Here is a 16,828-nt window from a genome sequence, read left to right as displayed (position 1 = left end):
AAGAAGCACGTGCTGATTTAAGGTCAGATGGGGTTTTTTTCAGAGGAGGATATCTACCCACGTTACTACTATTATGGAGAGGAGCAAACTATTCTGTACCCCAAACCTCTTAAGCCCACTTCAAACCACGCTAAACTACTAACAAAAATACTTCCTGTAAATGTTGATAAATGCACAGACCTCTTTTCTGCTTAGGCGTCTCAATTGTCCCCAAAGAATTCCACAGCCCAGTTCTGCCTTCAGGTACTAAAATTGACTTGTGTGATGTGTTCTGCGTTTCGGCCTTGCATGTCATTCACATCATTTGGAAAGATAGAAGCCACCACAACATTCCACTACATATTTTACGCCCCTTCAATTTGCCCAGCAATGTATGGTTTTTCAAAAGACGCTCACATTTTGAGCCATCTTCTAAAAGACACAAAATGGACATCAGCCCTCGCTTGATATTGCACATTGAAAGCTGCTGCGCTCATTGAACAATACCATTAAAAATGAACAACTTTGATGCAAATCACTTTGCATAAATGCGTGACATAAAGCTTGGAGAATGATGGTGGTTAGTAAGTGGCAATGTTAATCAGTACTCTCTCCAGGTAGCCATGATGTGGTTGGCGACCCTGCGTTTTTCCAGTAGATATTTGCCTATAGATATTGCAGCTTTAGATTACAGTTTTTACCCTCTGTTATGTGGAAGCTGTCCCTTGGTGGCATTGCTCCTCCCAAAACGAATGTAATATAACCAGCTCCAAACAGAAGCCATGCTTCTGGAGGTTTATCCTACTCCAGCAGATAACTTCTCCCTTGCTCCCCGGTTCTTCATTGATCCAGGTATTCCTCACTCTTTGGTCCTTTCCTTTTCGGGGCATCTTTCCAGCTAATTGTGTACATAACTAAACACAGCAATCAAGTGAACCAAAATGCACTTAGCTGATGGCACCTGTCCTGATTTAAATAAATGGCAGCATTTGTAAGCGCACAGCTACCTCCGGAGAGGTGTCCCGGTGCTGGGGGCCGTCAGGAAGATTATAGGAATATTTGTCTGTTTTGTAGTCTTCCTTTTTGTTATGCACATTAGAATTAAGTTGCGTGCCCTTGATTGCATGCTGCTGTCATTAGGGATTGCCTAAATGACCCCAGCTGCATGATGGGAATCTAATTGCGTTTAATGCCATCATAACAAGACAAAAATGGTCTCATATCTTCTTGAAATTTCAGTCTAGGGCTTGGCAGAGGTAGTTAAGTGGAATTTTCCGTTTCTGGTTTCTTTCTCTGTCACTCAGTCTACCCCAAATTCACAATTTCCTGACAAAAGATGGAAATTGCTAGATGAAGGGAGCTGTGTCTTTGTGGCAGTCTTGACTGAGAATGGCTCGGCCATTTTCCCCGTGTGATTGAAGTGCAGTCTGTGCTCCTGATCCTCCGAGTGACAGGATTGCATTGGCTTGGCCCTCATTGAAGGGGAGTCTCCTAATCCATGGTTTACATAAGGAGACTTCCGAAAAATGTTCAGAAAAACAAGCATCAGGGTAGGGCATAACACTTGAACAATCAGGATGACACAGCAGAGCCATATTAATTTTCTGAAATGGAGCAGTAATTTTGTCTGGTAGACCAATGCCCTCCTTCTTAATGTGCACGTTCTTTTGATGGCAGATCATAGCAGACACCCATACTCAGGTAGCAGCGGCAGTATTTCTTCAGTTGCATCTATAAAATCCATTTGAATGGATGAAATTGACTTTTGTTGATGAGATGGCTTTGAGTGAATGTTGCTGTTCTGAATTTTATGCCAGTTTTGTGCATCAGTATTCTTGAAAAATCTTTGAAAACTGAACATGCAGACTGCAGGGAAGAGCAAGGAATGAGGCTGATGCTCCCTCTTTGATGCATGTAACAGCATTCTGTACTTCATGCACAAAGTCAGAGTAGAGCAAAATGTTGCTGTTAAAGAGGATCTGATAAATTGTAGAATCACAAATACTTATATATCATTTTGAAATGAGCAGATGAGTCCCCAACCTTTTGTAAAAAGAGCTGTTAGATAGGCAATGGTCTTTGCCACTTGGAAAGTTGATGAGTTATTAAAGAACAACTTTCACCTTGTTAGTATAATTCAAAATGGCAGATGGACCCAGTTAAAAAACTGGAGAATTCGATTCTGCACTCAACAGATCCCCACCTTGGAAATAAATACTACAAACCCGTCATCTATTTTTGTCTGGTGATAGCTCTGAAACATGACTCGTGTCACGTGCTTAAGAACAGTTTTTTACAACTTGATGTTTTAATTCCTTAATTTCCTGCTTCTTTGTATTCTCCAGTTTTCGGGGGTTGCATTTTCGGTGTGTTGAGTAAAGATGGATTACGACAAGTGCCTGGTTTATTTGGCCACTCTAGTACTTTTACTTGTGGTAAACCGTCTTGTGGAAAGAGAGTTACCTCACAATGTTCTTTGAGAATTACCTCTATTTTCCAGACTGACACACTCCTTTGGAAGTGTTAGTCCATGTCAAAGGGTACAGGAAATATTATATATTGTAGAGAATTTTCACAAACTAGCCCTGCATTCATAAAACACAGGAAGCAGACCCCATCATTTCACCGCCAACCCCTCAGGAAGCCATTAAAGTCCAATAGAAAGTACAAAGGAGGCCGTTTCAGACAGAGCAGGGCCTTTACAAGCTTCTTCTGGGTCCCATGGAGGCCATGGGACAGGCCCCGTGGCTGTCTGAAAGCTCATTATTGCTTTTTAGCAAACTCCTGTAGCATTCCTCTTTACTGCCAGCAAGGCAGCATTTACCTGCAGCCACAGTTTAAGGCGGCCATTTGAGGATTAGCAGAAACCCCGCCCAGCCCGCAGATTAAGCAGGGCTGTCTGCATCTCTGGAATATTTATCTGTTAGTAGTACTGGGCACCTGTATCATGGCTGCTTGTCACGTGGCAACTCTGTGTATCCCCTATTGGTTCTGATTAGTAACATAGTAGCTGATTTTGCAAACACAAACCATTCATATTCTAGTAGTCAAAGGCAATTCACCCCTAATCTCTAAAAAGATGGCTGCGTAGATGTGTGTAATGGCTGTTGTTCACAGGCACAAATATGGTGACAATCACATAGAGATGCTGCAACATGGTTACTTATAGCAACTGCTTGTATGTGATTGAACTTCCTCCTGGTAATTGGACTTATATGTGAGCTTTCTAGTTCATTTGCAGAGAGAATATGATCTTCAAAGTATTAACTGTAGAATAAGCCTCTGATAATCGTGGGAGTGGTTTCTCTCTTTGTTGTAGTTGTGGAAAAAATGTTACCATTTTACATGTAGTCGCATTCCTGAATAGCTTTTTTTCAACGTTGTTTTGCAGTGTATTCTTTCATTCAGGAAGCTTACACCGTTTCCTGGTATTTTCCTTTTTTAGTAGGCATTTATCATGTGTGTGAAACAAAACAGGATCTGCGATAATCAGAAAGAAAACAAGCTGTGTGGGCCAACTGCTGGCCCTCCTTGAGTATGGGTCTGTGCCTTGCCATTGTGAACTGACTGACCCAGATCCTCTGCTAATGTGATGTTTAGAAAGTAGCTACAGTGCCTCAAAAACGATAACACTAACTCTCCGTTTCAATATATAGACAGGTTATTTAACAAGCATTGGTAAAGCCAATAAGTCTAGTGCCCTTTTGAGTCTTAATTAAAATATTTTCTAAACGCCTGCTGCATAGATAACATAAAAATAAAAATAGCTTTTTTCTGTACTGTGCGCCTAGGAGGGGAAATGATGTAATGTGTGATGATTCAGTGTACTGTTTAAGAGTAAAGTAGCTTATCATGCAATGTAAGGCAAGCCCTCCACAGTCAGTGGAATGATACACCAACCAGTCAGTCGCATAAGGTGAGAGTGAAATACTCCTCTGGGCGGAGCAAAGGCCCTCTCTTTGTAAATAACTTGTGCCATGTTTTCATCAGTGTCTTTGATCTTCTCTGTATCTTGTAGCTTGATGCTTCCTTTAGAGACAGTATCGTTTCTCAGTTTTCTGCTGCTTTTCTTGTCTCTGGGCTTGTTACTGTTGCAGTCTTTTCACTGAGCAGCAGGTTTGCTTCACGTTCAGTGAAAGTGAAGACAGACTACAAGCTGGATGGGTGCTGAGATCCCTCTGTGCCTTTGTGTTCTCTGATTGCACTTCTCATTCATTAACAGTCACACAGGTAGTACATTTAGATGTGGAGCTTGGTCAGTTGCTTCTTGTTTGCTGGTTTCATGACTGACCTGGGGAAATTATACATTGTGTTTAGTCATGATTAAGCGTAATGCTCGGTGCATAAGTAAAGGTGTATGTACTTGTGTACCCTGGTAAACAGCAGTGTCTACTATGAAATTGTATGCAAAGTGTTAATCACCACTATTTTCATTTCACAATGTAGATGTGGAAGTACCTAAAAACTTTCAAGGATATGTCTGCAGTTGATTTTTTTTTTTAGAGTTTTATATAGCGCGAACTTGAACCGAACCGAATCAGTTATCAGAGCGCTTTACATAGCACCAGTTACATTACATGAGGACACACTTTCTTTTTTTTTTTTTTTTTTTAAGGCACGGGGAGATTAAGTGATTTGCCCAGAATCACAGGGGGTTTTTGGCGTCGTTACCGAGACTCGAACCAAGTTCCCCAGGTCCGAGGTCGAGCGCCTTAGCCGTTAGGCCAACCCCTCTCCCCAAGATTGGTTCCACTGTCATCAGAAACACACCCGGCCTTGCTGCATGACTAAATGTGTCACTAAACATGGTTGCAGAAAAGCTTTAGTCTAAGCATAGCACAAATGCCAGCAGTCCCTGTGCTCCATAGAGTCCCCCACCTTATGGGGCTCAAGGTTGAAACTCCCCTTCACAAATGACCCAGACACTGGCAACAGAAACCACAGTGTGGTTACAACTGATATTGTTTGGGGGGAGAGGCGTTCACGTTGCACCTTGTGGATTGCTTGGTAATCCATTTGTGTTGAGAATCTTGGGCCCCCTTATGAAAATGTTTAAAAGGCCACCATTATTTTGCTTTACATCACCAAGGGCTAAGATCAAAGCTGTCCATTAATCGGCCTAAAGACGCTGCATGCAACAGGAAAGCATTGTTAGCATGCTCAAAAATCACAGCTGTAGTCGCCATTTTATATGCAGAAGGGCAGACCAGTTGAAGTTGACATGAAGGGCTGAGTGCAGCATGACTTAAGGCATTGCTGGGAAAAACAGTGTGCAAAGAACGTCCAAAGGATGGCGTTTGCAGTCACTCACAGACTGGTAGCGAATAAGAAACAGAGATGACTGCTCTATGCCGTGTGTTGCAGTGACATCACAGGCAGCACGAGACTTTCTTGCCTACAAGATGTTTCAGGAACCCCTTGGTTAAAATTGCCATATTTATGTCACTTAGAGTCCACTCATCAATGTATCTGTATGGTGCAGTACGCTGTCAATGTTATCCCTTCTCCCTTAAACTATGCCATCAAGCCAAGCAATAGATGGACTCTGCCTACTCGGAAGTACTCTTAGAGCATAATAAGAATGTTCCAATACATTTAATTAATGAATATTAGAGTAGCATGTTTGCAAACAACATAAAGTGTTGCTTCCTGTTGCATTTATGCATTGTATTCCTAGAACTCCTTTGCTCTTTTTGATTCATGTTTACAAAATACCCTGACAACACAAAGTCCTGTTGTGTTGCTGCCCGCAAAGCAGTCATGAAAATAATATGTCATTTGCCTGCATCTGCTGTACCCTTGTTTCCAAATTGCCACGTTGTCAAATTAGAACTGCATTTCAAGCACGAAGGCATGTGGCAGGGCAGAGATGAAAGTGTGTCTGCAGACACCAATTTGAAGGGTGATCCTTGGAGTCAAGCGCACACACCCGAGCCTAGCCTCCATAGTCATTAAAACCGGTCACACAGCAAACCTACCCAAATCATCCTGTGCTCTAACCAGGCATTTAGGGCTTAAACTGGGTGATGCTTTCTTAAGATGTGATTTTGCTAATCCCCTGCCCAGCAGAGGTGTAGTGCACGTCCTAAAACAGAAGAAAAAACAGGATTACAAGAAGGGAAACACACTGGAATGTGATTTAAAGAAAACAAGTTTAGAGAAGATGTCCAGGGGCAGAAACAAGCCTAATATGAGGCGGAGAGTGGCTCTATTAGGCCTGTTTAAGTAGTTGAGAGGAATGTCACAGGTGTGCGCAATGGCCAATCCTGCCTGTTCAGGGTAAGGTCAACAAAAACTGCGTGATTGCCACTCATGCATGATCTGTGCCTTTAAAATGTTTTAACTTTATTCCAGGGAAGTTCCAAGTCGGGCGTTGGTACAGTCATGTCTTGGAATTAGGAAAAGTTGGAGTTCTAGGGAAGAATTTTGATTACTGGAAAAGAGCATGACATACATGTTGGTACTGAGCAGCTCCAAGCAACTTATGCAGCAGTCACTCAGATTAGTTAGTCACCAGTGTCATCAGTCCTGGCATGGATCCTATAACTTGCCCCACATCTTCTTGAAGAGATTGTATGTGAGATTTGAGGGACCTTATTCTGCCTCCAGTCGAGAATCTGAAAACTCTGTCATCAATTGTGGGGTAAAATCATAACCCGAGTTGGAGGCCTAAACTGAGACACAAGGATACCCCGGAAAATGAACAAGTTTCAGCATTAGGGCAGTGAGTGCACAACACAAACCAGGCAAATTTAAGGCAGATTTTTTTGTGGTTATTGCAGTTATATAATGTAGACATTTATAAATGCATCAAGTCCTTAATTTGTATTTCGTGGCTTTTTTTTGTTTTTATTCTGCGCACAGCGTCATTTGCCGAGTGGCGCTACATGAGAGCACTACAAGTGAACTGAGCCACACACATTTGTGATGGTTCGGAAACAGGGTGACGCGCACAAAGGAACACACGGGCAAGGTGTATGGTTGTTTAGTTCTTCCATAGAACAACTTTTTTACGCCCTACCTTTATCTTTGGTGTATACTTCCTCGTGCATACGCTCCAATAATGTCTGGTAGTAAATGACGCAATCCATAGCCTCTCCTGCTTTCTTGTAGGCCTTGGGACCGCCTATGGTTGTTGATTGTTTGCCACAGTTCCGAACACCTAAACAATCGCCACGGAGAGGAACAACTCGATCTTTTATTTATCATTTAGCTTTTAGGAACGGACACACAGAAACAGACTGCTACACATCTTGATTTGCCATAACTGGATATCTGAGGCGAGCTTGATTTATTTTTATTTTTTAAGTTTCAAAATGTTCAAAGTCCTTTCTAGTAGCAGAGACTGTTATTAAAACTGTTTTCTTTTGAATTAGCCTGAATGAAGGGAAACAATTTAATCACCTGGCCTGGGGGACAAGTACTTAGCTTCAACCCCCACTGGTGACTTCAACCATTTCATTTAAAGGCCAGAAGCAGAGTCTCAAATTAAAGGCGAGTGCAGAAGGAAAGCATGAAAGGAGAACATCCCAGGCTGCTGGTTTCGATTTGTTGGAGGTCAGCTACAAATTGTGGATCTAATTTTCCGGTGAGGGAATGTCCTCTGTGCAACTCTAATTCGTTTAATTTGAATATTGGTGGGGGTCAGAGCGAAGTCCACCCTGCTGCTGTATAAAGTAAAGGCATCTCCTTTGAAAGCCGTGCCATTGTGCAGTAGCTGTTTTCACTCACGATTGCCCGCAGGCTTTTTTTTAAATTGCATTTGTTTATTTCCTGTTTTTTTCAACCATCTTAATTTAAGCCAGTAAAGACATCATCCACACACAGCTCTTTTACTCTAAGCTCCCCCCACTATTGTCCCCAGTCACTGCTTGTGTCGGTCCTTGGAATCCAGTTTATTGCGTCTGTAGGGTCTTTTTACGGCACATCTGTTCTCCCAGTATGGCAGCCACAATGCTCGTCGAAGTGGGGCCATAAATCCAGTCTTAGGTGTTTAATAGTAGGTTATTGAGGAAGTGAACGGAAACAAAATGGCCGCCCTCTTTCGAATGGAGAGGCAGGGAAGAAAGGATTTTTTTTGTTCTCATATGCTGCCTTCTCCATCCCCTTTGTAAAATAAATTATTCTTTGAAAAGAACACTCACGAAAAACAAACAAGTCATGTGCCTGAGGTGTGAGTGTGGAGAGGGAAGGGGTCTAACTCCCAAAAAGCAGTTTGCCTCGGTGCAAACACGTAGTTTATTTTTATTTGACAACATGCTTTATTTTTAACTTGAAATCTGTGTTAAGACTAAAGAGAGTGCGCTTGCTCACTCGAGACTCTTTAACATTAGAAGCTCATAATTATGACCGAATTTTGTGATGCATTTTTTTCAACAGTATTAATAATCTCAGAAGTTAAACAGATGTCATTTATTCAATAGACAGCCAGGATCTTCAAGTGTTTCCAGTTGTGTTTGAACCTTCTGGCTCATTCGTATTAGTGGAAAAAATCATTACAGACTTTTGCCTGCTAATATTGAATTAATGAGAGCAATACAATCAAGATACATATCTGATTCGATGCACTCGGCCACCTCGCAGTTGATATGTTATGTATTAGTGCACTGACCCCTGGCAACCTACCACATGCATTGCCATCTATCTGGTGTATGTAGCCAGTATTGAGAAGGGGTAGAAATGGAAGGGGACACATGCAATTAACTTTTCTTTAATCCGCTGTTCGCTGGGTCAGATCTTGGTAATTGACAGATTCCCCTGTGAGAAAATTGCCTGTCTGCCCAGAATGGCACTGATTAACCAAGCGGTTCCGCTTTGGGCGTGCTAGGCACATTCTGCTGTGCTTCAGGCAGAAGCACCAGATTTCTGTGAGCTACATCAAGCAGTGAGGTCACTGCGGCTGAAGAGAGAGCAGTTCGCATTCACTCAGAGACATTCTGCAGGCAGGTGGAACAAGATTTGCAATTAGGAGCCGGAGCCATGTCGTACAACCTGGCTCAGCACCTTGGCCACCCTGCTTCCTTGCGCTGATTCCATGCGTCTTATTGGTCACTTGTCTGTTATAGTGACGTTGGGAAACAACTGGTGTCGGGGAGGCTGCAGTTGAAGACATCAAAGCTAGGCATCAAATCTTGTGTATAGCAGAGATACCCTGTCGTGTGTTCTGGTGGGTATTTCCAATCCACTCTTCGAATCATCTTTAACAGCCACGAAGGTCAGCAACTGGAGACCTCAATATCAGTAATGATTTGCATTTATATTGAACTTGTACTGATTCCTGGAGGCTCTTACATCATTTATTCAAGTTTGCATCGTCTACTGAAGAAGTTGTAGTTGCTGCTAAGCAGAATACTGAAGCTTTTGCTTTTGCTGAGGAGAGCAGGACAGGCAACATTATGCTGTTTTGGACCCTTGACTTGCATGCCACTGGTGATATGAGGTTGGTAAAAGTAACATAAAGTGTGTGAAGAGAAAAGCCAATACCAACAAAACTTGAAATTTCTAACTTTGTACCTAATCCGCATCAACTATTGTCATGTGACTTAGTTAGACCAAGGGGAAAACGTTGCCATTTTTGCCATGGGCACGATTCCTAAGTTGCCTTCTCTTTCGCACAATGACCTTTGATACACATTTGCATACGTGACAATGCAGGATTCGTTTCTCTGCATCTATGTTGCTTACAAATTCCACTGAGTAAGAACATTATCACGACACCTTGACCATCACGTACAAGGCCTAGACACACATTGTGCAAATGTCGTTATTTGTTTTCATCCATAAGGCGACACAGCTATCAATAGATAATAACACTGTCAGCCTGACTAAGGTTTTGGCTCGAACGGAAGGATGCTTTTTGTTATAAAATATAGATTGTTTGAGCAATATGGTGAAAATCTGCATTCTGTCAATTGTGATTTTAGTGCTAATCACTTTCATCTGCTTCTGTCTATTGATCATTGCAGCACAAAAAGATGATGGACGGAATGTTGAACATTGTCAAACAATCACCCCCAGTCACAGATCTGTGTGATGTTTGCATTGCTCAGCATTCTGTTCATCATTTATTCCTTTTGCCACTGATCATTGCAGCATATATATTCTATGCAAGAATCACAATGGTTCAATAAATATTTAAAACACCCTTTTATGTATTCCTTGTATATTTCTCAGAGCAAAAGACAGCACAAGTGACTGCGCGAAAGGGTTATAGATCTGTTACCACAGTCCCTGGGGGTACTCACGGTTTTCATGTTCCGTGGTTGCCAAAACCATGCTCTATCTGTCTAGGTCTAGGGGGCATATGGTGGCACTGTGAGCTAGCTGGTCTCTAGGACAACCTATCCTGCGGGCGGCACATAATCAGTCTGGCACAATCCCTATGTTTATGTTGCCCAGCAAATGTGCAGTTCTTACTGGAAAGTGGGGAACTACATGACACCATGCCTCCTTTTAAAGTCAATTATGTGCAGTAGAAAAGATATACCCTCCAACACAGCCCATGAAAATCTTCAATCCACATATTTCCCTTGTTTAATTTATCTAGAGGTTTCCCCCGAGACTCACTGCACAGTCAAGAATCGGTACCCGTGCAAATTTTCACAGCATAATAGGTACTTTATTGTTTCAAACACCAAAATCAAATGTTTAGAATAATGCCAATATCCACAGAAATAATACCTCCGATGTGAATCACAGATCTTTAGTTCTCAAACATGTTCCACTATCACAGTCTTGCTTGTCTTGTTTGCAGCTCAGGCCCCAGCAGACACACTGATAGTAAGGAAACTAACGTGGGAGAGCAGATTTATGAAGTTGGTTATTGAAAGAGGAGGGTTATGCCACAGATGGATGGAGCATTTCTGAGTATCAAAGTTATTATGATTAATATTTATAGTTAATAATGTCTAATTATAAACACAAATACCCTGTTACTATCAGATTTTAGTTGATTAATATAAATTTAAAAAGGGTACTTAGTTGGGTATTCCAAGAACATTTGTGCTGGAAAATTTGTCATAAAGTAACGCTTTGATCCCATATACGCAACTAAACAAATGTTCGCCATATTGGTAATGCTAGTGAGGCAACAGTAAGCTGATGTTCTTAGCAGCTCGTGAGACATTTTCCCGAAATAATGGTTTTTCATCCGAAAGTACATCTGGTACCACTCACTGATAGAGTAGTGCAACTCCAATGAAAAGATACAAAGTCCTTTCCAACTTTTTACAGAATGGAAAACGTAAAGAAATGTACTCTCTCCATAGGTATACATTTAATGATGGACTTTTCTGCCAAGGAGAGTTACCTTTAGCATGCAAACGGAAGGAATGAAAATATGGTACCAATAGCAGATACTTATTTAAATTTTAAATACAAGTTGAAAAACATCTAGAAGGATACATTTTATGTGGTCAATGCAATCAGAAGAGAAAAATTAAGAAGCATGTTAAAGGTGAGGGGTGAGAAGGGTTCTGGCTTGTTGAAGAATCCATCTGTCAAAATGCTTTGCCAGGTGCCAAAATATCGAATATGTCTTTTTACTACAAATGCGCTACAACGCATTCCATTACAACGCTCTCATTACAACGACCACGTTGTTTCAACGTGAACCATTACATCGCAAGTCGTTACAACGACTTGCTTTAGGGGGCGTGCTGGACTTAGGAATAGTATTATTTACTATTCCTACTCCAGTTTGTGCAACAGCAGGGAAGGTTTTGGATTGTAAATCCAACACCAGCTTGCCCCCTACAGCAAGTTGTTGAAACGACTTGTGATGTAATGTTCATGGTGAAACAACGCATTCGTTGTAATGACCGCGTTGTAATGGAATGTGTTGTAGCGCATTCTAGTAAACGATGTCTCCCAAAATATCTCCTTGTCGTGATTTTTCTAGCCACAACATTTGTATTTTTTTTGCCCACATTTACATAATTGAAGGTGAAACTACCAGTCCCAGAGAGCATCTTGCAGACTGGATCATGGTGTCACTCATGAACTTGGAACTACTTGGCTGCTACATGTTTCGAATATCGCTTCTTTTGTGATGTCTTAGTCACAAGATTGTGTGCTACTGTTCCAGCTGTTCCCCTCATGGGACATTATTCATCGGTCTTTAAAGTGCCCTACTCTTCTGCAGGATGTTCAGCCTGTTCACAACAAGAAAGAGCGCTTTCAATTAGGAAGGTTTCTAATCTCTGGCTATACACAACAGCCTAGTTAGATAAGATTATAAATTCCCTGCTTGTCCATTTTTATCCCCCGAGTTTACAGCAGCGACGGGAAGCCTTGGCAGGCTCGATAACAGCTGGCTTCAGACGTGGCCACACAGCAGCTCGGCATCAGGAACGGGGCAGCCTTCTTCGTACATCTCCACAGGCTTGACTGCTGAGCAGTGCAGGCAACCTATTGTGCTGTGCAGACGAAGGTGGAGCATAGTGTCCTACCAGCCAATAATTAAACTTAAACACCTCTATGAGTCCCCGCCCTCCCCTGCCGAAAAGAATTGCGCTCAGCAACTAAGCTACTTCTGCTGTTTTCTTCAGTTCAGTATTTATTTTATATTTAGCATACGTTCTGTCTATTTCTCTATCAATTGGTCTGACCATCTAGTGGTCCCTCCTTATATCAGCCATACCCCAAAAAGAGTATCAAATGTTGGCCCTTCTCTATCAAAGTATGTCCCCATAGACGCAGATAGGGCAACAACCCTTCGATGCATCAGTACCTAGTGATTTAAAAGTGTTCACTTAAATGCTCCTCCATTTTCGATTAAAAAGGGTATGATTACGTTGGTCCTTTAGTCAGCGTCGGTGCATGGCTAAAGCTTGGTCCTCACAGTATTCTTTCTGCTTCTTTTCTCCATGCTACTCTTTTTTCACCCCGTAGCAACACTAGCATAACTCTTTCAGGAGAATATTGAAGCAATATGTGTGAGCAGGTCACGTAAACATGTCTCCAAAAAGTCTCTGATGAAAACAGATTATTATAATATGGGTCCCTGTTGTTGGCATAACTAGTTTGTGCACACATTTTGATTGCTGTAAAGAATGTTGAGGAATATACCAAAGCATTTTGGGTAAGATGTACGACTATTCCATTTTTCAAGTCGCAAATTGCGATTTTTTAGCGACTCGCAAAACGGAATGTACTAATGTGTCTCAGACATATTTAGTGATTCCCAATGGAGTCGCAAAAGACCTGCCTCATCAATATTCATGAGGCAGGTTGCAATTTGCAATCCATTGGGAATGGGCTACAATCAGAGGGATGACTGCCTGCGGGGGACAGCAGAAAATCATGTCTGTGTTTGCTTTTAAATAAAGCAACTTTTTTTCAAATGCATCCTGTTTTCCTTAAAGGAAAATGTGATTTGTTCAAAGAAAAAATTTAAAGTTTTCTTTTCTTGTTTTAAGGGCAAACAGTGGTCCGTGGGACCACTGCCTGCTCTTAAAAAATATTTTTGCATACATTCACAAAGGGGAAGGGTTAACCCGGGCACCACATCCTGTTTGCTACTGGCTTACCACCTACTTTAAGTAGGTGGTAAACTGCGATTGTTTGGTTGCAAAACAATTGTACATCCCCATGCGACTCGCTATTAGGAAGGGATGCCCTTGGCACACCCCTTCCTAATAGCGACTCGCAACCCCTATTTTGCAAGACGGTAATAGGTTACTGACTCGCAAAATAGCGTTTGTACTTACTACAACCCATTTTAGCGGTCACAAATGGACCGATTTTCCATTTGCAACTGCTAAAAACGGTTGTACATCTTGCCGGTTATGATTATTAGTAAGCAGTCTTTTAAATGCACTTTATGAAAAGGCCTCATCTTCTGTGACCTGTTACCATTTAAGACTTTGCCTTCCTTTGTCTTTTGATCGAGTTACCAATTTTGGTTATGAATGCAATTGTAGTCATAAAATTACAGACAATATTAACTTTTTAGTTGTGTTCAGTAAAATGGTTGTCTCAAGCAAGGGCCTGCTGAGGCATTGGCACATGAATTTCCTGTGAAAAATGACTTCCCTCCAGAGTTCCTAAGTGGCAAGCTGAGGTTGGGCTGTAGCATAAAATGATCACATCACAGCCTAAACCCTTAAACACATTTCTCCAGCTTAAGATCTTTGACGCACGCTTCTGTCAAGAAATCAATCCTCCTCCTTGGGAAAGCATTGTTTTCCCCCATTTGTTGTGCTATTTCACACCCAGCTCCAAAATCCCTCCAACCTCCTCTCTTGTGCTAACAGTATTTCTTACCTATTTCCATAACAGCTCGCTCAGTGACTTACTGACTTTTTGTTTGGGTTAAACATTGCTATTAATAATACCTGGAGACTTTCCACCAATGTCAGAAGTGACCTAGAATAATGTAAACTTGTGTTTTGGCAGCTCCTTCACCGGTCACCCTGCTCCAGTCAAAGGAGATTACGAGGCACAGTGTGTCCCTGGCTTGGCCAGAGCCTGAGCGGCCCAACGGAGTCATCCTGGAATATGAAGTTAAATATTACGAGAAGGTAAGCGATCTACACAAAAACACACTTATCGCATCCTTTTTCTCACTTACTTGTTCCAACTTTTCAAGCATGTGCTGAATTATATTGATTTTAATTTCAGTGCAGGGTATTCTATCAGAGTGCAGAGATACCAAATATAACCTGGAACACAACATAGTACAAGCCATCTTATCATTTCCATATCCATTCTATGCCACCTATGATACAGCATCCGCAATAACTGCTTTCTCTGACTATGCTAGTGTGGCTTGATTGGTGTTAATAGACTGCCTGTAAAAGAGGATATTTCCGAAAGGAAAATTGCACGCCCGTGCATCGCGGGCAGTAAATGCATAATTTCTACAAATCACATTCCAATTTCGTGTACTAGGCTGCAAAATTGAGCTATTTGTATTCTGGAATAGCAGAAAAATACCCCTATCAAGTAGTAATTACCTTCTCTTTTTTCGAAGATGATCTGCTACTTTCTTGTATAATAATAAGGACAGAAAAAAGTACAGGATCATCACAGAGCACAGTTTGCTTCTTCGTGTGAAACATTTTCCCGAAGTAATGTAAAGAGAAGCATTTTCAGGCCCGGTCTTCCAACCCAATAGTTCCCAAGGGCTTCATACTGCTGACCGAAGAACGCTACACAGGAAATGTCCCTTTGGTCATCTCTTTCTTTTCCTGTATTGGACTGTTTCCAGCATCCCTTAAATACAATTTCAGAAAAGTTAAGCACACAAGAAACAAAAAAGTCCTTCATGAGAACAAGGTACTCTTCTTCTCTGTAGTAAACAGTCCACCTTCTTCATAGGCTAACTCAATGCTTAATTTGCAAATAAATAAATGCCCGGGCCCTCGTCAAAAGGTCACTGCAGCTTGCACTGCCTATTGCCCCTGCCAGAATTGCCAAATTAAACACAATTACTAACATCACACTCCTACAAGTGTAACAATGCAGACTATTTTAGTCCCCCACAGCTATAGGAATGGCCTGTGTGTCAGGTATTAGTCATTTATAATGTATATTGAATTAATAAACAACTATTGTTATGATTATTTATAAATTAAACAAACAGTGCCACTATGTGGCAGGCTATCATAAGTGCTGGTGTTGAGAATTCAGTGCCGACGCCGCACCGGCACCTGCCCGAATTAAGCACTGGACAACCAATCAATGGGCGAGAAGTCTTTTTTCTATAGGAACACATGAGACTTTTCCAATAGAGTAAACAGCCTACATTTATTATGTGCAAGCAAGCTACTTACCTATAAAAGCAAAAAATCTGTGTCCCAAATGAAACATGCAACTCATAAACTCATTTCCAACATGAGCAACCAGTCCATTGCAGATAAATACATCTCCTTCACAACGCCTGCAGGAGTAAACAATCCATGTGTTGCGCAAACAGCACAGTAATAAACCCAAGTCACCCATCCTTCTCATACAAAATTAGACACATCAAATCTTGAATGAGTGATCAGTGTATCACTGATATAAACAAACACTACAACTTCTCATTGCTGCAGAGAACTCAAAACCCGGGAAGCCATCTCCCACAAAAGCAGCCTTCTCCCATTAAAGTTGAAACACAGTGGTTATGGCGTGTATACCTACTGCACATTAGATCAAACAACCCATCTTCCACATACCACTAATCCTTTTTGGGTTTCGGAGTAGCGTGCTACTCCCCGAAAAAACGCTTTGATTTATCGGCAGAGGTAGTGAGAGCTATATAAATGCAATTACAATACAATATAATATAATACACGAAAAACCTATCTCCTTTGTGTCAAAGAAGTGCTTCACCCTCCCAAAATTAGATTACATGCTGACTGTCACCACCCTAATGATCTTATTCAAACTCCCAAGTTATTAGCCAAATCTATCCAGTTGCCAAGATGTTTACAGAGTTGAAAAATAAAGGAATACAAGTTGGACTGTGGCCAGTATCAACATGTGAGGACCCTCTGCCCAGTCCTTCTGAAGTCATTCGTCCTGTATCCACAAGTGTATTTACTCTATGGAGGTCTTTAGCCCTAGCTGCGCTTAACTTACACATTAAAAGCAGCACTTTAGACATTATAGTAGCTAGACCTGCAGTAATGGCCGCCTCGTTAACCCAACACGGGGCATTTTTAAATAAATACGGTCTGAGATCTGAATCTCTAACCAAAGCAAGAAAATGTGGTCTCAGGCCGTCATTGAAGGGGGGTCGATTGAAGAAGGGAAGGCAGCAGTGTTTTCAAGTGTTTAAGTCTTAGGTCATTGACTTGTCTCCTCCATACTCCCCTCCCACTCACCGAAAAGCACTTCAATACCTCATCTGGGGTAGTAAGCG

At 41.6% G+C, this 16,828-nt stretch overlaps 1 protein-coding gene across 1 annotated transcript in view; it reads left to right on the top strand.

Annotated features, from left to right (window-relative positions):
- Positions 1–16,828, top strand: part of EPHA4 (EPH receptor A4) — a 154,864-nt gene that overhangs the window by 88,902 nt on the left and 49,134 nt on the right. The window contains exon 6 of the mRNA XM_078666463.1: positions 14,377–14,501. Coding sequence (XP_078522589.1) covers positions 14,377–14,501 — 125 coding nt within the window. The remainder of the gene's footprint in view (positions 1–14,376; positions 14,502–16,828) is intronic.

Source organism: Lissotriton helveticus, chromosome 11 (genome assembly GCF_964261635.1).
Source record: "Lissotriton helveticus chromosome 11, aLisHel1.1, whole genome shotgun sequence".
Taxonomy (NCBI): Eukaryota; Metazoa; Chordata; class Amphibia; order Caudata; family Salamandridae; genus Lissotriton; species Lissotriton helveticus.
This window is presented reverse-complemented; position numbering and strand designations above follow the sequence as displayed.